We start from the raw sequence: 21,566 nt of genomic DNA, 5'->3' as shown, positions 1-21,566 counted from the left end.
GGGGGGGGCCTGGTGCCATGGGCTCCCTCTCAGTAGAGGCACCAGGCCGGAGCGGGACAGAGCAGGGCGAGGGGCCAGGGAAGCAGGCTGGCCGGTTAGTAAGTGCAGCATTCTGGCTGAGGGGTGCAGTGGGTCGCGGGGTGGGGGAGATGGTAGGAGGGGCGAGACAGACCGTGCTGGGCTGGGACCAGGGACGGCTCGGCTCCCCTCATGCAGCTTGAGCCACAGGTCGGGTGGGGGGCTGGCAGCCTGGCCAGGACTCCCAGTGTGCAGCCTTCAGCCCCGCGTGACAGCGGAGCCTGCAGCAGGTGCCCTCCCCTGCCCAGCATCCGCTGCCCCCAGCCAGGCGCGGGCAGGCCCAGCTCGGGCAGGCTCGCAGGGGGGACCGGCAGCGACTCCCTTTCTTGTGCTGTGAGTCACTCCGCCATTTGGCCCCAGCAGCTTTAACACCGCAGCCCCCGAACGCCCTCATGTCCATAAAGAATAACGGGGGCTGCTGGCACCACGACAACGCTCAGGGCGCCAGCTGGCCCTGCCCTGCAGCGTGACATCCTCGGGCGGTGCTGAGTGTCAGCCAGGCCTCTGGCTGATGAGCCAGCAGCAGCGCGAGCCTCAGCAGGTACTGGGCCAGGGAGAGGCACCAGCCCCCCTGCCCAGGCTGTCACTTATCACTGTGCATCCTGTGCCCAGAGAGCGGCAGGGGGAGCGTGGGGCAGCACAGGATCGTACCGGCTCAGGCACCACCTTGGTGCACGTGGCGTGCCCAGGTGTCCCGTATCGTACCAGCGCAGCAGCTGAGGACTCCTGCGGGAGGATGGCACCAGCCAAAGGCTCTGTCAACCCCCCCCAGGAGCAGGCTGCCGTGGGGAGCGGGGAGCCCCAGGCCATCCCCATGGTGCAGTAACAGCAGCAGCACCGGGGCAGTGAGGCACTGGGGTGAGCCCCACTCGGTCAGGGCAGCACGGGGAAGGGGCAGGCTCAGCCGCTCCCTCAGGGCAGAACCAGGACAAGGGGGGAAGGGATCACAGCCCAGGTCGGAGCCAGTCTCCTCGCCCACCAGCCCTTCCCCCACTCGCTCTCTGCCCAGCAAGAGGGGCCACGGGGGGGGGGAGCCAGGTTTTCCCTTCCTCCCCCTGGCCCAGACTTGCCGCTAGCAGGGCCGGGAGCTGGGGCTGGCTCAGGGAGCGAGAGCACCGTGGCCGGGGCGAAGGCCCTCACTGTTCGTGGGGGCTGAAGTCATAGCAGAAGTTTAAATTGCTGGGGGGGCTGGGGACAGGGGGAGGGGCGTCGGGGATGGGAATGTTCTCCAGGTCCAGGAGGCGCAGCTTGAGCTCCATGGAGAGCAGGATGTCGAGCTCGCTCTGGGTTCGCTCGCTCGTCATCTCCCGGCCCAGCAGCACGTTCAGGCCGTCCGTCCACAGGCAGAACTGAGGGGCAACCGAAAGCTGGCCTCAGCCTCGGGGTAGTCGCTCCCGCCGCCTGAGCCACCCTGCCTGCCTCCCGTCCACCCCAATCCACCCCAGGTGGGCCCCTCGCCCACGTGCTTCAGACAGGTCAGGGGGCAGCAGCAGGCCGGGGAGGGCTCCGGCAGCTGGCTTTGTGCAGCCACAGCTCAGTCCCTGGCCCCCAGCATCTATGCAGAGGTCTGACCCCCCGGCCCTTGGCTAGTGGCAAAGTCACACTGGTTCAACCTCAGTCCTGCGTGGATGGCTGCCAGCGGCGTGTAGTGTCTTCTCCAGGCAGGGACAGTGCTAACGCCTTGGTCCCCTCCCATGCCTGTCCCCCAATGCGCCCCCCTCGCTGCATTCATCTCTCCACCCAGTCCACCGTGCACCCTCCCCCCGTTCAGAGGCATCTGGCATCTCATACGCCTCCTCCTAACTCCACGTCCGTCCACCACACTCCCCTGCCATCCATCACCACACCTCTTCCTCCATCCCTTCCCGATGCAGGGCCAGGCCCATCTCCTCCCAGCCTGTGCCGTGTTCCCATCCCAATCTGATCCATGCCATGCACATCCCCCCCAATCGATCCTACAACACCCCTCGCCCTTGGATGTCTGTTCAAGCCCATCCCCAAGGGCCCTCACCTGTCCCAGGCTGAGGGAAACTAACTTCCCATTCATCCAGGTTGGTCTGTGAGCCTCTGAGGACGCCTGGGCAGTGAACTGCAGAACCTGCCTTCCCCAAGGCACAGCCACATCGACGTACAAAGGCTCGACTGCCTGCACCCCGGCAGTGGGGTGGGACTGCCCAGAGCGGCGTGGGCACTGCTGGCTCACCCAGAGAGTTACAGCTCAGACCACCGTGTCCAGGGAACAAGCTCTGGGCCATGTGCCCACCTTGCTTCCTGCTGTCCGTCCGCACGGACCCCCCCAGCCCTGCCACGCACCCTCCACTCACAGGGTTTGCCAAGGGGAGCCGCCTCCCTCTTTCACAGATGGGGAAACAGACAAAGGGGCAGAGACTGCCCAGGTCACCCACCAAGCCGACGGCAGAGCCTGAGCTAGAACGCGGCCCGACGGGCCCCAGGCAGCGGCTCACCTCGTAGCGAGTGGGGGCGATGAAGTTCAGGTAGTACTCCTCCACGTCGTAGCTAATGGAGAAGGCCAGGTCCAGGACATCCTGTGGGGAAACGGCAGGCACGTCTCAATCTCTCGGCAGCCGGTCCTGGGTGCGGCCACAGCGAGGGCAGGAAGGGCTGTGCAGCAGAGCACAGGGCCCGGGAAGGCAGCGGGCAGGGCTGTACCCTGCGGTGACAGGTCGCAGGGCTGGGCTGCCATGCCGGGACGATGCCGTGCAGCAAGCTGGGGTGCTGTCTATTTGGCTGCCAAGTAATGCCCGTGTAGACAAGCCCCTGGAGAGTTGCCAGACCTACACGTGGTGTCAGTGACTCCCAATCTCCAGGCAGGGAAAACCCGGGGCAAGGAGCCGGTGAACTCGCTGGGCCGTGGGGGAGCACCCAGCTGTGTTCGCTCTCAGCACCTCTTTGCTGGGCTCTCATGCTCTGCCCTGTTCAGGTTATACACTGGGTCCTGCGCGGCTGGCCGGCCCGGGGGGTGCAAGACCCTGACGGTGGCCAATGCAGGGCAGCTGCTGGCCCTTCACCGCTGCCATTGCAGCATGCGCCTGCTCAGATCCCTGCTCTCTCTGCCTTCCCTGGACCAGCGCAGTGGATAACTAGCAGAGGGAGGCATCAGGCAGCCCCACCCCTGGGACCCCGCGGACAGACACATGCCTGTACAGAGCCCTGTGTGTGTGTGCGGGGGGGGGGGGGTGAGTGGCCGGGCAGGGAGCAGCTGCTGACCTTGTTGTGTTTCCCGGAGCCCTTCTCCTTCATGTGTGGGCACTCCCTGCCAACCAGCAGCTCCTTGATGTCGGCCACGGGAACTGGGGGGACAGAGGCATGGCAGAGGCGCTCAGCAGAGCCCAGCATGCTCCCCCCACCCCCTGCCCCACAGCCCAAGCCCCTGCAGACTCGCCCCGAGGGAGCCCAGCACAGCTCTCTTGGCAAGACAAGCACACGAGGAAAGGCAGCCCCCTTGGGTGCTGGGCAGGGCGGGTACATGCCAGCAGCCCAGGCCCCACCAGGCAGGCTCAGGGCCAAGGCCCATCTACCCGGAGTCCCATCCCTCTCAGTGCCCAAACCCCAGGAGCAGATGGGGACGCTCTGCCCCTGCTCTCTAACAGAGACCAGCTGAAGCCCAAAAGCAGGACAGGTAATATCCTGTCTAGGCTGAGTGTTGGCCTGAACGATGCCAGTTCTGGCCACTCCATAGTCGCGCTCTGGGAATCTTGCTAAATTCTTGGCCTCGGCAGCTTCCTGTGGCCATGAGTTCCACAGGCTAACCGCCCCGTGGGAAGAACATCGCTTGGAATTTCCCACCACTGTCACCAACCATCCCTTGCTCTGTTACAGAGAGAACAGAAGCCCCCGATCGACGCTCCCCCATTTGTTACTCAGCACCCCGCGATCACATCCCCTCTGAGGGACGACCCCCCCCCTTGGCTGTCACGTACTCTTCTCCGGCAGGCTCTCGATGGGGGGGCTCTGCACCCCCTGCTCCACGTCTCCGTAGTGCAGCACCTTGTGGTTGGGGGACAGGCGGCAGTACCACAGCTTATCTGGGACGGGAAGGGAGCGGCAGTCAGGGCCCCCAGCTCACCCACAGACGGACGTCTCCTCCTCCCCTAAGGGGTGTCTCTGTCCGAACCGTGTGCTCCTCCACACGTGCTGGCTTTCCCCCAGCCCTCAGTTTAAAAACAGTTCTACGACCTTTTTAGTTTACAGGCCAGCAATCTGGTTCTGTTTTGGCTGAGGTGGAGCCCATCCTTCTGTATATGCTCCTCCTTTCTCAAAAGGTTCCCTGGTTGGTGGTAAATCTAAATCCCTCCTCCCTACACCGTCGTCTCATCCACACATTGAGACCCTGCAGTTCTGCCTGTCTAACCGGCCCTGTGCATGGAACTGGAAGCATTTCAGATAATATTGCTATGGAGACCCTGGATTGTAATCTCTGACCTAGCAACCCAAAATTGACCCCCAGGATCTCTCTCCTACCTTTCCCTGTGTCATCAGTAGCGACACGTACCATGACCACCGGCTCCTCCCCAGCACTGCACGCAAGTCTGTCTAGATCCAGGATTCTCAAGCTTTTTTTTGCTGGGACCCCCCTTTGGAAATATTTCAGGCTGCGATGACCTCCCCACACCAAGCCGCCCTTACTTCGCTGCTGCGGGGTATCCTCAGGGCGAGAGGACACCATGGCGTCATCTGGAGGGAGGGTCCCAATTCTGGGATCGTTTCCCACCCTCCTGCTTGAACTTCTCCTACCCTGAGACTTTCATCCTCCTCAACAGCACAGGGGCTGCCAGCCCGGGGGTGGGACCGTCCCGGGGGGTCTCCCTTAGCTCCTCCAGTTCAGCCACGCTGGTCTCCCGAGTTTAGTGAACGTACGTCAGTGCCCTCTCCCTGCCCCCCGCAGGCGTGCCCACCCGGACCCCTCCCCCACCACCTGAGGGACACTCCCCACTCCCCCCACAGTGCCAAGCGCCCCCTCCGTCCGCCGGGTGTCAGGGCCCAGCGCGCCAGGACGTGGCACTGCCCCTGACCTCACCCTGTCTGCGGCGGCTGCTGATCTTGCGGAAGAGGGTCCCCTCGCAGAGCCGCAGGAGCCGCTGCTGGCGGATCAGCTCCAGGAGCTCGGGCTTGAGCCTCTCTCGCAGTTCCCTGGGGAGCGGGCGAGATGGGACATGGGCAGGTACATCCCGAGCGCAGCGCTGAGCCCCAGCGGGCTGGCAGGGCTCCCCCGCCGGCGCTCACAGCAGGGACCCTGCCCCACCCCCGCAGTGCTCGGCGCAGGGACCCCGTCCCTCCCCCGCAGCGCTCGGCGCAGGGACCCCGCCCCACCCCCGCAGTGCTCGGTGCAGGGAACCTGTCCCTCCCCCGCAGCGCTCGGCGCAGGGACCCCGCCCTGCCCCCGCCAGCGCTCGGCACAGGGACCCCGCCCCCACAGTGCTCAGCACGGGGACTGCCGACCCCTCCCCCCACTGCTCAGCGCAGGGACCCGCCCCACCCCCACAGTGCTCGGTGCAGGGACCCCGCCACCACAGTACTCAGCGCAGGGACCGCAGACCCTGCCCCCCAATGCTCAGAGCAGGGACCCCAAACCTCCAAGGCCCCAACTGGCAGAGTAGGGGGCTCCCCCTGCAGCCCCTGATACAGAGCCAGGGTCCCTTTCCCTGTGCCCCGGCCCCGCTCCCACTCACAGCACGGGCACGGCCAGCGTCTCCTCCTGGTGCATCCGCTCCGTCTGCCGCAGTCTCAGGATCTCGCTGTAGTTAAGCGCGTTCACTCTGGTCTTGAACAGCTCCAGGGAGGTGGGTTTGAGGGACAGGGTCCGGGTGATCTGCTCCCGGACCACCTGCAGCACCTGCGGACGCAAGGCATTGTCACGGGACCCCGTTCCACCGCCCCCCACGCCCCCTGCAGGGCACACGGCCCCGTTCCACCGCCCCCCACGCCCCCTGCGGGGCACACGGCACCGTCCTGCCAGCATGGGACCCCGCTTCACCGCCCCCAACACCCCCTGCGGGGCACACGGCACCGTCCTGCCAGCATGGGACCCCGCTTCACCGCCCCCAACACCCCCTGCGGGGCACACGGCACCGTCCTGCCAGCATGGGACCCCGTTCCACCACCCCCCATGCTCCCTGCAGGGCACATGGCACCATCCTGCCAGCATGGGACCCCGTTCCACCACCCCCCATGCTCCCTGCAGGGCACATGGCACCATCCTGCCAGCATGGGACCCCGTTCCACTGCCCCCCATGCCCCTGCGGTGGAAACGGCACCGTCCCGCCGGCATCGGTCCCCACTCCCCACACGGCACCGTCCTGCCGGCACCCCCCCCCCCGCCGCACCGTCCCGCCGGCATGGGACCCCGCTTCACCGCCCCCCACACTCCCTGCGGGGCACACGGCACCGCCCCGCCAGCACGGAACCCCACTCCCCACCCTCTGCGGGGCACACGGCACCATCCCGCTCCACAGTGCAGATCTGTCCAGATCCCATCTGCCCAGTGAGACCCTGGACACCCTGCTCCATGGCAGCGTGGGGCTCACCTTGTCGAAGTCCTCCTGGGTGGCACGCATCTCCTTCCAGGTCTTGTTCTGCAGCTGGATGCAGATACAGAAGAGCTCCTGGAAGAAGTGGTCCTGACCGAAGAACATGAGGTAGAAGGCCTGGGCCGTCTCCGAGCCTGAGGCAAGGAGGACACAATGGGACCAGGTTTCCCTGCTCTTTTGGAAAACCTCGACAACCAGGAGGTCCCGGAAATGGGGACCATGATGCCCGCAGGGTATGGCTGCACCCATCCCCCCCGCAGCCAGGACAACCACAAGGTTTCAGCTGCGCCCACCCCCTAACCCAGCCAGGATCTGTGATGCCCACCGGTTTCAGCTGCGCCCACCCCCTAACTCAGCCGGGCGTTGTGGGGCTCTGGACGGGCTACGTTAGCAGACGCAAGGGGCCGTGCACTCACATGGTTCCCCGACATGCAGGATCTCGCAGAGGGCCAGGGTGAGCTGGATGCTGCTCCGGGCAAACGGGCACTCGTGTTTATCGTCACGGCTGCTGTTCTCAAGGACAAACTGAGAGACACAGGCCCCGTCACAGCTCCCCCAGGCAGGCAGAGCCGCCACAGAGCTCTCCCAGGCAGGGGCGGCTCTGAGGGCGAGCGAGGGCAGTGACGGGTAGGGTCCGCGTACCCCCTCCAAGCCCAAAGGCTCCCACAGCTGCACCACGGTCAGGAAGCTCAGGGTTCGGGTGCCCCACAAAGGGATCCCGGCCCCCCGGGGCAGGCGGGTTAGAATTCAGTGGCAGCGAGAAATCAATGAGAAAGCATCATGCCCCGAAGCAGCCCAGCTCGCTTGGGAACTGAAAGGAGACGCATGGAGACGGGACGGGCAGACCAGTGCAAGGAGACCACTCGGCACCGTCCCGCCGGCACCCCTGCGGCACCCCTCCGGCCGCCCCGCCCGCCACCCCGTCCCCCCGCCATGGGACCACCCTTCCCCCCCCCCACAGCCACACGCATCGTCGCATCCCCACTCCACCGCCCCCCACAGGCATTTTTCAGGGACACAATGTTTTTACTGGCATCTCGGCCAGCTCCAGAATCAGGGCGCTACGGTACCATCCATACTACGTCACCGCCCCCAGCGCCAGGGCTGCTCAGCGCCCGGGGGGACGCCGTGCTGCTATCAGGACCTGAGCTGCATTTATTTGTAGGTTTTACAGACACACAGAAAGGACCCTTGTTCTCAGCTAGTCTGTCCCCTGTACAGCACAAAGGAGAGAATTTGCCCACGTTTCCCGCCCAGGCTCCTGAGCGCTTTTACTCCACGCGTGTGAAGATTTTTACACTATTCTATTTCGGCCGAACCAGAGAAAGTTTTTAGCAGCGCTGAAATCCCCTCTGGTTCCCCAAGGGCCACAGGAAAGTTCAGGTGCCCAACCTGCTTCAGCACGAGAGCGGGACAAAAACACCGCCAATATCTGTACCCAAAGTGTAGTTGCTGCTTTCCTTGCACTCCAAAATAGCCTGGCTCAACACCCCCCTTCCCCGACCCCGCCAGCCTCAGGCAGGGACAAAGCAGCATGAACGTTGGCCGAACAGCTGAGGATGTTACGAATAACTGACAAAACGGCCTTAGGATAGGAAGGCCCAGGCAGACCTACTGCTAGGGGGCGCTGGCTCTCCAGCTACGAGAAATAAAGGCTCGTCTACACTGGAAAGTTAATTCAGATTAAGGTAGGGAGGGAATTTGAAGTGAACTAACTATTTCTGAATAGCGCCACGCGTAGGCAAACCCGGAGAGCTGGGAGAAACCTCCCAGGGCTGTGGCTGGGGCGCAGCTCGCGAGCCGGGAACACACACTCACTCTGCTATAGGCGCTGGGGCAGTGTCTGGAGAAGAAGACCATGTTGTCCAGGGCCAGCAGTCCCGGGGGCGCGCGGTGCAGGTCCTGGGCAGGGTTACTGTAGTTCTGGGAGGACACAAGCGGACGCAGCTTTCGTGACTGACCATAATGCAAAGAGCCCCCAGTGCAAAGGAGAGGGCTGCTGTGGCGGACGCTGATACGGACAGTCGGTTCGTATCGGTCACTGTCCCACGGGCTCCCGACGGCTCCACAGACCTCGCTGTGCTGCGCGGTGGGGAACGAGGGGCTGAGATGGAGCCAGGCGGCTCAGTGAGAACCGAATGAGATTTCCACATCTCTTCGTGGGGACGCACAGCCTGGGCAGGACGCAGGCTCCCCAAGCCAGCAGCACGTACTGAAGGCCTCTAGCGGGGCATGCTGAGCTCAGATGGGCTTGGACACATGCAGCGCACAGAAGCGAGGCCATCGGACATGGGGAGGAGCTGCCATTTGTACGTTCTCCTGCCTGCGCCGGGTGCCCAGGCTGGCCCCAGAGCCCCAGTCCTCCAGCACCTCTTGGCTGACGTGAAGGATCCTGCAATCTCATGTGGTGCAAGGCCACGGTCCAGGTAGGGGTTCTCCCCTGCCGGGGGGATGGAGCCAGGACCAGAGCTGGGAGGGGGCTGCGGACGTGTCCCGTGGAAGGGGCAGGGAAGACGTAGCCGTAGGGAGCAGGGACAGTGGAGTCTGGAGAGGACAGTCGTGTCACTGCCTGGTCCAGGCCCAAGCCCACGCTCGAGGGGTGGGCACTGAGCTGCCCTCTAGAGGGGCTGGGGCCAGACCCTGTACCCAGGGGCAAGGGCTCTGGGAGAAGGACACGCTGCTGCTGGGCTCTCCAGGCGCCTTCTCACCCAGAGCAGGAAGGCGAGTTTTTAAACCCCTCTCCCTTTCCCAGCATGCACTGCTTCCTGCCCACAGCCCCCACCTTCCACCCCCTCTCCTGAAGGGCCGGACCAGGGAGGGGGGAGGCCTTCCCTTAAGGGGCCAGCACACCCTGGTGCAGTCCCGACGCTGCCAGAAGCCAAGCGCTGGTCGCGGTTCTCCTGCCAAGGCAAGAGAGGCGGGGGCTGCCGGGGGAGAACCAGCGCCTGCCACACTTCTGCATGGCTCCTGCCTTCGCAAGACAGCCGCGACTCGCTCTTAGCTGCTGCCCGCCGCCAGCCGAGGAGGACATGACCCCTGCAGCTCTCGGGGCAGGGCGGTTGGGAGCCTGCCCCGCGACTCACCTGGAAGCCCAGCTTGCGGAAGTCGGTGACGCACACGGAGCGCCGGCGCTCGGCGCTGACGGTGCCGGCAGGAGGCTCGCTCTCCGACTCGAAGGCGCTGTGGCGCAGGAACTGGAGAAGCTCCCGTTGCTCCTGCAGAGAGAGCAGGGCCCGGCCGATGCCTCAGTCCAGCCCTAGCGAGGCCAGGAAAGGGCTGCCGCCCCGAGCCCCACCCCACAGGCAGAGCTCAGACCCTGCTGGGAAAGAAAGGGGCCCCACCAGGCCTCCCCGTCTAGCGCCCCTGGGACCACAGCCCCCCAGCTAGCAAACACCACCACCAGAGCTTTGCGGGGTCCCAACCCAGGAGAGGGGAAGGAGGCCCAGCTGAACAAGCCCATGGACGGCGGAGGGACCAGGCCGCCTGGCTCGGAGGCACAAGTACATAAGAACACAAGACTGGCCACATAGGGTCAGACCAAAGCTGCATCGAGCCCAGTGTCCTGTCTCCCGACAGTGGCCGACACCAGGTGCTTCCGAGGAAATGAACAGAACAGGGAATTATCAAGTGACATCTCATCATCCAGTCCCAGCATCTAGCAGTCAGAGGCTTAGGGACACCCCCCTCATCCTTAGCTAGTTCTTTTACAAACCCTGTTATAGACTCATAGGCTTTAAGGTCAGAAGGGACCATTATGATCATCTAGTCTGACCTCCTGCACAACGCAGGCCACAGAATCTCACCCACCCACCCCTGTAACAAACCCTTAACCTATGTCTGAGCTATTGAAGTCCTCAAATCGTGGTTTGAAGACCTCAAGCTGCAGAGAATCCTCCAGCAAGTGACCCGTGCCCCATGCTGCAGAGGAAGGCGAAAACCCCCCCAGGGCTTCTGCCAATCTGCCCTGGAGGAAAATTCCTTCACAACCCCAAATCTGGCGATCAGCTAAACCCTGAGCATGTGGGCAAGACTCACCCGCCAGCACCCAGGAAAGAATTCTCTGTAGTCACTCAGATCCCACCCCAACATCCCATCACAGGTTGCCTGTGCGGTGTGTGGAGAAGTCCTTCCTTTTGTTTGTTTTAAACCTGCTGCCTGTTAATTTCATTGGGTGACCCCGGTTCTTGTCTTGTGTGAAGGGGCACATAACACTTCCCTAGTCACTTTCTCCACATCAGCCATGATTTTAGAGACCTCCATCATATCCCCCCCCAGTCGTCTCTTTTCTGAGCCGAACAGTCCCAGTCTTGTTCATCTTTCCTCGTACGGAAGCTGCTCCATCCCCCACATGGTTTGCGCTGCCCGTCTCTGCACCTTTCCAGCTGTAATTCTCTCTTCTGAGATGGGTTCCACCCCGGGAGCTGAGCCGAGCCCTTGGAAAGGCCGGTTCCAGCTGTGGGTGCTGAGCACCCAAACGCAGCCCTACGCGACCTGGGCACCCCTGGGACAGCACCACCCTGCCTCCCTCCACCAGCAGGGGGCGGTAGCACCATCCCCTCCAGCCAACTCTCAGCAGGACTGGAAGCAGAAGAGCAGTGTAATGGCAGAGAGGCTGGCGCCATGGGGGGCTCAGCTCTCTGGGGCAGGGGCAGGAAAGGTGGGAGGGGGACACTTTGCGGAAGAGTCCCGAGGAGGAGAGCGCCCAGGGCAGACCCAGGAGAGGGGGAGAGAGCTCACCCGACAGGCCCGCGCAGGGGATAAGGGGGAGAAGAGCCCGGCAGACCTGCGAGAAGGGGTCCATGGGGGTCCGCATCCTCCGCTCCAGCAGGTTGAGGGTGATGGACTGCAGCACATAGAGATAATGGGCCATCTCATCCCCCATCGGCTCCGAGGCGTGGATAATGTTCTACGGGAACCCCCAAAGGCCGTCACTGACCCCAGCCTGAGCCCAGCTTTCCGTGCCCCTCTCCCAGGCTGAGAGCTGCTGGGGCCAGCACTGGACAGACGCAGCTGCAGGCACCCAGGTGCCAGGGCGGGGAGCGGGAGGGCACAGCCGCACTGGCAGGAGAGGGAAGGGGACAGAAATGCTGCAGGCGGCGCCTCTGGGCGCACAGACACCTGGCTTAGGGGTCGGGCAGCCCAGCCGCAAGGGGGCAGAGCACAGGGGCAGGGAGGGGCGTGAGGCAGGAGCTCTCTGCATCCTCACCTTGTGAATGAACTGCCGGATGTTCCTCTCGCCCAGATAGCCCATCATGTCCTAGGAAGGGAGAGAGCTGGTGAGACGCGCGGCTCCCAGCCCAGCCCCGCCCGCTGCACCGAGCTCCCCGCAGCCGCCGGCCGGCTGCCTCCAGCAGCCGCTCTCCCCACCAACCCAGCGGGCGAGGCCAGCTGCTCAGGCGGGGCGGGGCGGGGGGGGGAGGAGAACAGCCACACGGGCGTGCAGGGAACGAAAGGATCTAGCGCCCGGGCGCCTCCTGCTCGGGGGGAAGTCCAGAGAGCGGAGGGGCGGGCACGGCCTGACCCTGCGGGTGCTGGCTCTGCGGGGCTCTGCGCAGGGCACAGAGGGCAATAAAGCAGCTGGCCAGTTAGTCCCTGCCACGTTCTCGGTGCCGCGCAGGGCAACGGAAGTGCCGCTGTTCGAAGGGGAGAGGTGGGGCAGGCAGAGCAAAGGCCCATGCCCAGCTGCCCTGGTCTGCCCCTTGGCCACACGCGTCTCCTTCCGCAGCAGCCGGGGGGGAGCAGGGCCGTGGTGCTGGGAGCTCAATGCGACTCAGCAGGATGCTCCAGGCAAGCAGCCAGCGCCCCGGGCTGCAATCGGCCGTGGAGCCAGCCGGAGCCCTAGTGCAGACAGGCACCAGCTACTGCTGTTAGACCCTGCGTCTTCCCGACCTGCCCGAGGGGGGTCGGACACCACAGTAGTTAGAACGCTGGCCCGTCTCTACGCCAGGGCTCCGGCATCGCCCCCTCCCGGGAGCTGAGCTGGCGCTAGCAGCATTGGGACATTCCTAGGCAAAGCGCCTCATGGAGCAGCCCAGCAGGGCGACACCCCTGGCAGGCAGGTCAAGCCGGGCCTGGCACAGCTCCCCTGACCTGACCACTGTCTTTTCCAACACGGACAGGCAGCCCCCGTCCTCCCCTGCCCCAGCCCCAAACAGCCCTTCCCAGAGGGCTCGCAGCCCAGTGACTGCCCCCCAGATTGCATTCCTCTTCGCCCCCAGCCCCACAGTGAGCCCCGGGGCATGGCTAGCGCTGGGGGACCTTACCCTCCTCTCCGTGTCGCTGGCATTCAGCAGCAGGGCGATGAGCAGCGCCATGGCTTTGAGCTGCAGCTGCTGGTTGGTCCTAGGGGCAAGGAAACGAACCACTAGTGTGACTAGCCCGGAGGGTGGGCCTGAGCCGCCCTCCCCCAGCTCATCTCCCAGCCCAGCTGTCCCCACCAGCCCCATGCAACCGGGCTGCACACAGCAGGCAGCTCCCAGCGGGGAAGCCGGCCGGAGGCATCTGCGAGCCAGGTACAGATCAGGGGATGTTCCACTGGCGCCCGGTGCCAGGGCACAGCGGGCACCATAAGGGCAGCGGGCTCCCTGCAGAGAGTGGGCACGAAGAGACTGAAGGGCATTCAGGGGCCAGGAGAGAGAACTGGGGTGGGGAAGGCCAGGGCACGACCCAGCCGACAGTGCAGGGAGAAGGGGGCCTGGGGCGGGCAGGGGAGGCGACCGCCTGCATTTGACAGGCTGTGCGTCAGCAGACGGGCCCCGAGCGCCTGCGCCATGCTGGCAGGGCTTATACCCAGGCAGGAGGGGGAGCTCCCCGCACCCTGCTGCCCAGCCAGGCAGACGGGGGCCGTTCCAGAACCGGCGAGGGACAGCAGGGCAAGGAGCTGCCCCCTCAGCCCGTGTCAGGGGGAGGCTGGCCGGGCTCACCGGGGGCAGGAGAGGGCGATGCCACACGCCCAGAGTTCCCAGAGCCGCATGGAGTCGAGCTGGCCGGGGCAGGAGTGGAGAAAAGAGGATAAAGGAGAAACCAGAGAGTGTTCGCTACAGACCCGGCCGGACCAAGGGCAGGAACAAGTCAGGACCAGCTCGGGTTGCTGGGACCCCCAGACTCTGCTCTCCTGGGGGGCTGTAACTGCCTAGAGTCTGCGGCTCATTTCAGAGCTGGCACACGACTCCGCCAGCTCAGATCCCCCCGAGATCGGCCAGGGGTGCAGTTCCAACAGCACCCCGATGCTGAGTGTGTTCCTGGTGCCAGAGAGTCCGTGGGAGAGCGCAAGCCGGCGAGCGGCAGTGCTGAGGGACCTTGCAATGAGCACACCCAGCAAAGGAGTGAGGGTCTGCGATGTGCCGGAGCAGAGGGGCAAACAGGCCCACCTGTCTCTAACTGGCTACAGTGCATGCGCAGCCGGCATGCTGGGGGCTACCGGGGAGCTCGTTCCCAGCCGGAGCTAGATGGGAAGCCTGGAGAAGCAGCAAAACTCGGGGGGGGGGGGGGGGGGGAGGGGGCAACACGGAGCAAGCCAGGCGGACGGAGATATAGAACTACACGTAGCTAAGCCGGGACGCGGTTACCAAACACCCGAGGGGCGAGTCCCCGCGAGGGAGGCGGGTTAGAGAGCATTGCCCGGCCGTAGCCCAGCGGGCTGTGCTGAGATCATAGTGGAGAAGGAAGGCGGAGGTGCAGGGAACTGGCGTAGGCTGCGGATTGCTCTCCCCAGGGAAGCGGGGCAGGCCGAGGAGATGGAGGCCGGCAGAGGCAGGATGGGATCATGGCTTGCGCTGTACTCATAGGTGCCGGCTCCATGGTCAGCAACCACCCACCGATCAGCTGTTCGGCAGGCCCCACCCATCAGCTCCTCCCCCTCCACCCAGCACCTCCCGCCCACTGCCAATCAGCTGTTCAGTGGCGGGTAGGAGGCACTGGGGGGAAGGGGAGGAGCACGGCTGGAAAGAGGCAGGGCAGGGGCGGAGCCTCAGGGGAGGGGGCGGGGCCTCAGGGCCAAGCAGGGGTGAACGCTGAAAGTCGGCGCCCGGGGCTGTACTTACACCTGCAGGTGGGCGAGGAGGCGATCCAGGGTCACTTCATGTTTGACCAGCTCAAAGAGGGGGCGGCTGCTCGGGACCATGTTCTCCAGGATGGACAGAGAGAGCTGCTGGACGGAGGCGTCCATCCCACCCGTGTTGACGTACCTCACTATCTGTAACAACGGGAGCAACGGGAGGTCAGAGACGCCGAGCTCAGCCGCCACGGCACGGCGGGGGGCGCAAAGGCCCCAGGGAGGCACCTACTTTTTTGATGAAGGCCGGACTCAGCGTCTCCCAGGAGACAAAATCGTGCTCCATCAGCTCCATGAAGGCCTTCAGGGTGTGAGCTAGAATCTCCCCTATACTGGAGCAACAGAACAGCAAACATGGTGAGAGGGGGCCCGGGAACCCCACAGAAACGCCGCTCGATAGGCCGGGGCAGCAGGGACAAAGCCACCCAGACACCACAGCGATGGGCACATTAGAAACACCTAGAGAGACAGAAAACAGGGAGAGGGCGAGAGAAAGAGACAGGAGATGAGCAACGGAGAGAGAACACTTGGTACAAGAAATCAGCCTCTGGCTTAGCCCAAGGAGGAGTTTGGAGACCCGGAAAGCGCCAAGGACACAGGACGTTAAGGTTGCACAGTTAAGCCTACAAGCATCAAGGAAACCCAGGGTAACCCCTGAATTCTGCTGCCTCGGGCACATGCTCTACAATGGAGTCTAACGACACGCACACGCAGCGCTGCCAGACAAGACGACACCCGGCGTGGAGCCAGGAAAGTGCAGGCTGCCCGGCGGGGCCCCAGGGAACACTGACACCTGCTGAAAGAAAAGCCGAGACCGAGGAAGAAGCCGAAGAGCTACGTCTGTCCGGCCTGGCCAAGCGATGACGGAGAGGGACACGGCGAATATCCGGGGGGGGGGGTCACACTGAAGGAGGGCGAGGGATCAGTTAGGGGGGTACACGTGGGAGGCCGTGACTAGAGCAATGGGGCGCAGAACAACGCAGGATGATCATCAGGAGATTTCCTGGCCGTGAGATCCAGTCTCCCCAGGGGAGGGATGGAACATCTGGGATGGACAAACCTACCAGGGGCAAGTCCTGCCCTGCCAGGGCCCCAGGCGGAGGCTAGACTCCCAGAGCACAAGGGTGCATGCAATGCATGCAGAGCGCGTACTGCAAAGGCATCCTACCTCCCCTGGCTGCACAGCCTCGCAGGGGAGGGGGCTGGGGAACGGACAAGCCAGGCACGTGGGGGCAGAGAGGGGAACTCATCGGATGTTGGGAGGGGCAGAGAGGAGCGACTCACTCACTCGTTCCCCTCTTCCACAATAAGGAAGAGCTGTTTCAGGCCGTTCCTATTGATGAACTCCTGGGCAAAGGTGATGTCTCGGGAGAGGTTCGCCAGCTTCTTCAGGGAGTCTGCCTTCACGTCCAGGTTGTGACTCCGGATCCCGCTGTGCAGCCGCTCTGCCTCCTGATCCTGCCAGACCAGAGTCAGACCACCGCATGAGACCAGGAACAGCAAGAGGGGACATCAGGGACTGGGAATCCCAACAGGGTGAGGGGGGAAATTGGGCCAGGACAATCCCATAGGGAGAGACTGGGTGAAGAGGTTACACTACAGAGGGGTCAGGCCAGAGCAGTCCCACGGCGGGAGCTGAAACGGGAAGCCGGACCTGAGCAATAGCAACACTGCTTGGCACCAGGGATCTCAAAGCACTTTACAGACACTAGTCAAACCTCAAATCCCCCTAGAATTGTACTGAGACAGGTCAGTATCCTTATCCCCACGTTACTGCTGGGGAAACCGAGGCACGGGGGATCGACGGCGAGTCAGCGGCAGGATCCGTGTCTAGCTCTGACTCTCCAGTCACAAAGCAGGCAGGAGGAGACGGGCGGGACGTACCGGAGAAGTGGTCAGCCGCAGAATGCTCCCATTCTTAATCTCCGCACGGTTCTACAAGGAGACAGACAAGGACACGGGATGAAGAATCTGTAGGTCGGAACCGGCCAGCGGGCTCCGGGAGCCAGCGAGGGCCTCACGCGCTGCCGGCCACTCACCGACTCGGTGATGTACGTCTGCTGCCCGTCCACGTACTGCAGGGCGTAGTGCTCGGCGTTGCCCAGGTTCCACCTGCAGCGGGAGAGAGAGACAGGTCCCCCCCAACCCATGCTCATTGCCTGCCGGCTGCCCGGCGTGCCACACAGCTGGGCCGAGGGAAGGGCACACGCTCTGGGTGGGGAGCAGAGGGGCCAGCCAAAGAGCTGGGGGAGGGGCGAGACGGCCCCCAAAGGGCCTGCTCATTCTCAGAGATGGTCCCCAACAGAGGCGGAGTAAGATTTATTGTGGCCCTTCACACCACCGCCCCCGCCAGGGCCCTGCCCCCTGCTCCTCCCTTTCCCCCAAGGCTCCACCCCCCTGGCCTGGCCAGAAACTGGGGCTGGGGTCAGAGCTGCCCAGAGAGCCTGGGCCACCGTGGGGAGCCCTGGACTCTCCATCTGCCCTGGCGGTGCACCCTGGGGGGCAGGGACATGGGCCAGGGGCTGCTCTCGAACACCTGGGTCCTCCCCCCAGGGCAGGTGGAGGGCCATGAACTCCCCACAGCTGCCCAGGCGGCTTTTACCACAGCCCCCAAACTGCCACGGCTAGAGAGCAGCCAGGAGAGTTACTCACACGTCACAAACCTCCTTCACAACCGCAGCCAGGGGCTTGGTCTGAAAACAAAGAGAAACAGCGTGTGGGGAGCATGGCCCAGGCGTCGCCCCCCGGCACAGAACCGAGCACACAGCACGAGACACAGCCCTGCCCTGCCAGCCCCTCCAGTAGCAGGACCCCCCCCCATGCCAGCTGGGCCTTCCAGGAGGCAGGATGTTACCTGGTTGAGTTCGATGAGCTGCGGGATGGCTCCCATCATCTGAATGGCGATTTTCACTACGTCTTTGGGGGGCGCCATGGTCCCGGTTCTCCGGCTCCTGCGCGGAACCTTCCCCGCCCCACACAGCAACTCCTGAAAGAGAAGGGGGGGGGTCACTCAGTCGCGACGACCGCTCAGAAGTCACCCGCCTGCATCACGCTTGTGGGACTGGCACGCCCTCGAGTGCGCCAGGTGGCACCACGCCCACCACTGGGAACGCACCTGGGCACGGGGACGATGAACAAGGGCTTAATGAATGCACCACAGAATTACAGTCCTCCAGGGGCCCCCCACCCTGGGCAGGGGACCAGCGGGATCCCGGGCAGATGGGAGCAGCCACGAGCCATCAGCACACGGGGCACCAGCAGCGCTCCACGCGGAAGCCGACGCTAAGGGCCATCAGGTGCCGTGACGGCCGGGGGCACAGCCTGAAAACCCCACTCAGCCAGGGGGAGGAGAACGCTCTCTCCTGCGCAATCCAAGCCTGCGTTGGATCACGCAGGAGCACAGCGCTTCTGTTGGCACCGTTACCGTTGGTCAGGGAGGCAAGTCACTACGCCGGCAGAAACACCCTTTCCATGGACCTGTGCTGTGCCTAGGGGGCCTTTTTCGACATCAGCTCAGTAATGTAAACACGTCTCCGTCTCCCCCGCCTCAGCTGGGGCTGAGAGAGGCCACAAGCAGCAGCCCCGTAGAAACTGACCCTCAAGCAGCCGGTCAGTTTCATTCAGAGGCCACTTGGGAAAGCTGCCGGCAGGCCCCAGAACCTGCTGGCAGCGGCAGGGAACTCAAAGAGAGGCTGGAGAAGGGGTAAAGCAGCAGAAAAGGCAGCAGCCAGAGAGAGGGCAGAGAACTGCCCTGATCAGAGCTCCCCCCAGCTCTGCCATCACCCTGCAGCCAGCAGAGTTAGTCAGCTGCTCAGCAGGGCTCTGGTAACAAGGGGTAGGAGAGGCTGGTAGGATTTGATAGGGGGTGAGAGAGAGAGAATACCTGGAAGGTAGGAGTGGGAAGGGAGGAGGCAGAGGCAGAGAAAGAGAAAAGAGGAAGCCGGCTCTGAAGACTGCAAGAAAAGAGATCCCCCGGCTATTTCAGGAAAGAGAAAGAAAAAGCGGAGGGCAGCCAGGAAGGGAAAAAAGGAAGAGCAACAGCAAAAGCGAACCCACGACGACTGTCAAGCGGGGCTTGGCAAACCCACACCACTGGTCACTTCCCTGCGAATCGCCGAGCGACGGGTTCCATACGTGGGGTTCGACCAGACAGCAGAATCCTCTCCAGCCAAGAGCCCGTTAGCGTAGGTCTACACAGCTAAAAGTCCCACGGCTCGGCCGCACCTGGGCCAGGCTCGCAAGGCTCAGGAGGTGGAGCTAAAATTTGCTGTGCAGTGGTTCCAGCTCAGGCCGGCCCATTGCAGGCCCTAAGCAGGAATATCCCCCCCTCCCCGCCCAAAAGCAAATGGGGGGCTCCCTGGAGCTGCTCAGGGCCCTAAGCAATTGCTTAGTCTGCTTATTCCTAGCGGCAGCTTTGCCCTCCACGCTCGCAGGGTCCCAGAGCGCCAGCTGAAGCATCTACACAGCTGAGCCGGGGCCAGCGGTGGGTTCTTTGTCCCTGTGCAGACACACCCAGCGGTGTTTAAATCGACTGAGCACAAGCCGGCGGATGCCGAGCAGCCAGCCTGAGGAGAGGGTTAGAGTTAGGGGTTTTTTTTTTAATCCTCCCACGCGGTCAGAGCGTCCGCCAACATTCGCCGTGTGTTTCGGTCTCCTGCTGGCGTGTCCAGGCTTCCGAGCGGATGGGTGATGGATGTGGCTTCTTTTCTGCAGCGTTCTGCGTAACGGCGCCCGCGTTGTCTCCTCCCCGGTGGTGGCTGTATTATCCTGACAGCATGGCCTAAACGTGCCCATTGGCGGCCTCGCACCACGCTGGCTGCGGTAGGTTGGGTTGTTCTCCTTCGAACGTCTGGTGGGGCCAGACACGCTTTGCAGAGAGCTCTGCCGCTCACCTGCAGGCCTTTCGGAGCGAGTTACGGCTCTGGTTGAATAACTGGTATGTTCGCAATGCAGAGCACGACCACAGCGGGCAGGGACAGGGCACCGCAGGAACGGGTCATGGGGCTGACAGGCCCAGCTAGCTCCAACCCCTGGCTGGGAGCGTACGGCTGGCACAGAGCCAGGCTGAACCTGCCAGAGCATGTGTGCCCTGGGCCGGGCAGAGCCAGGCAGGGTAACCGAGCCTCGGGCTGCCAGCTCAGCTACACCCACCAACCCCGAAAGGGAGAGGAGCGGAGGGGACACGGACCCGCCATTGAGCAGGGAGCCGGAGGGAAGGAACAGCTGGTGTGCCTGATGCCAAGGGCCACCCGGCCCAGCCCACCCCCAGGCTCTAGCACCCGGCCCACCCCCACGCCTGGGGCCATAACACCCGGCCAACCCCTGGGACCTAGCACCCACTATAGCACCCAGGCCACCCCCACCCCTGGGGCCATAGCACCTGGGCCACCCCCGGCCTCCATGGGGCACCCCTGGGACCTTAACATCCAGGGCACCCCCACCCCTGGGGCCATAGCACCTGGGCCACCCCCGGCCTCCATGGGGCACCCCTGGGACCTTAGCATCCAGGGCACCCGCACCCCTGGGGCCATAGCACCTGGGCCGCCCCCAGCCTCCATAGGGCACCCCAGGGGGCCACTGCACCCCCGGGACCATCACACCCCTGGGACCTAGCACCCAGCCCGCCCCCACGGGCCCCCGGGGCAGGGCTCTGGGGCCGCCCCGCCGCACTCACCGGCCCGGGCACCTCGCGGAGCCGCCGCCGCCTGCAGTTCCGGGTCGGGGCCGCGGGTCTCCGCCCTCGGGGCGGGGCGGGAGGCGGGAGGGACCCGGGGAGCCGAACCCGGCCGCGCTCTGCTGTGGGGGCGGGGGCCGGGGCCGGCGTTGGGGGGACCGGGGGGCGGTTACCCCAGATCCGGACACTGAGCCGCCGGCAGCGGCTGCAGAACTAGGGGGCGGGGCAGGGGCCCCCGCAGGAGGTGCCGCTCCGCCCCCCGGGCAGCCCCGCGCCGGGAGCCCCTGGAGCCTCTCGCACACCCCGGCCAGGCCCGGCTCCCCGCCCCGAGCCCCGCCGTGCTCCGAGCCTCGGCAGAGGGGCGCCCGGGCGCAGCGCTGAACCACCATCGCCGCGGGCGTTACCTCACCCGTCGCTTCAGCCACTGACCGGCCCGGCCGGAACAGCGGGACTCCCGGCTTGTGACAGGCGCCTAATCCCCTTGGGTGTCCAGGGGCCTCACCCCGTGTGCCGAACAAGCGGGGCCAGTCCCCCGGGCCTGGGGCTCAGCGGGGCGAGGCATGACCGCACCCCCTGCTCTCGCCCTAGCTTCGGCACTCCCCGCTCGCTGGGTTAGTCCAGCTAGGGTGACCAGATGTCCCGATTTTGGGGTCTTTTTCTTATAGAGGCTCCTATTACCCCCCACCCCCAGCCTGATTTTTCACATGTGCTGCCTGGTCACCCTAAGTCCAGCACTGCCTACGCACAGGGCAACGTGCATCTTTAATGCGACGTTTTTCTTTGCTTTTTCCAATATCGAAGTTTAGTCTCGGGGATCATGTGACTTTAAGGCTGACTGAGTTCCCCTGTTCCTCTCAAAACTCCGGTTTCCTTTGATCCACTAATGTTCCCTTTCCCTCCAGCAGCACCCCCAGCTTTTTCACAGCCTCACGGGTGCACAAACTTTAGGTCTCAAATATTCACTACAGGCAGGGCCGGCTCCCGGCACCCCCAGAGGAAGCAGGTGCTAAGGCGCAGTATTCTGTTCGTGCTTGGAGTGACAAAGTCCCAGCAGCTTTTTTTGGGGGGGGGGGGGGCTTAGGGCAGCAAAAATGATAAAGCCAGCCCTGCCTAAAGGGCCCTATATTATCTTATATGACACGCTTCTCAATGGCAAATTTCTACTGTAATTTTTACTATAGATATACAACCCCACGATAGAGTAACCACAAGA

General features: G+C 64.1%; 1 protein-coding gene across 3 annotated transcripts; it reads right to left on the bottom strand.

Annotated features, from left to right (window-relative positions):
• Positions 1 to 56: 56 nt before the first annotated feature.
• ELMO3 (engulfment and cell motility 3) lies at positions 57 to 20,877 on the bottom strand. 3 transcript variants are annotated; one of them, XM_039503968.1, is made up of 21 exons: positions 20,856 to 20,877; positions 17,534 to 17,665; positions 17,332 to 17,372; positions 16,719 to 16,791; positions 16,564 to 16,614; positions 15,968 to 16,137; positions 14,912 to 15,011; positions 14,669 to 14,820; positions 12,890 to 12,968; positions 11,833 to 11,883; positions 11,410 to 11,532; positions 9,710 to 9,841; positions 8,445 to 8,549; positions 7,043 to 7,151; positions 6,624 to 6,760; positions 5,769 to 5,932; positions 5,117 to 5,229; positions 4,020 to 4,124; positions 3,307 to 3,389; positions 2,544 to 2,624; positions 57 to 1,427 (listed from the first exon to the last, which is right to left on the bottom strand). In XM_039503968.1, the coding sequence occupies exons 2-21, from the start codon at positions 17,609 to 17,611 to the stop codon at positions 1,215 to 1,217; spliced, it is 2,160 nt and encodes a 719-aa protein (XP_039359902.1). In that variant the 5' UTR covers positions 17,612 to 17,665; positions 20,856 to 20,877; the 3' UTR covers positions 57 to 1,214. The 3 variants fall into 3 exon arrangements, with proteins under 3 accessions (XP_039359902.1, XP_039359904.1, XP_039359903.1); XM_039503970.1 differs by having other exon boundaries at positions 20,758 to 20,871; XM_039503969.1 differs by lacking the exon at positions 20,856 to 20,877 and adding an exon at positions 20,354 to 20,474.
• Positions 20,878 to 21,566: the final 689 nt, after the last annotated feature.

Source organism: Mauremys reevesii, linkage group 16 (assembly GCF_016161935.1).
Source record: "Mauremys reevesii isolate NIE-2019 linkage group 16, ASM1616193v1, whole genome shotgun sequence".
NCBI lineage: Eukaryota > Metazoa > Chordata > Testudines > Geoemydidae > Mauremys > Mauremys reevesii.
The sequence above is the reverse complement of the archived record's forward strand: the minus strand, read 5'-3'. Positions and strand labels throughout refer to the sequence as shown.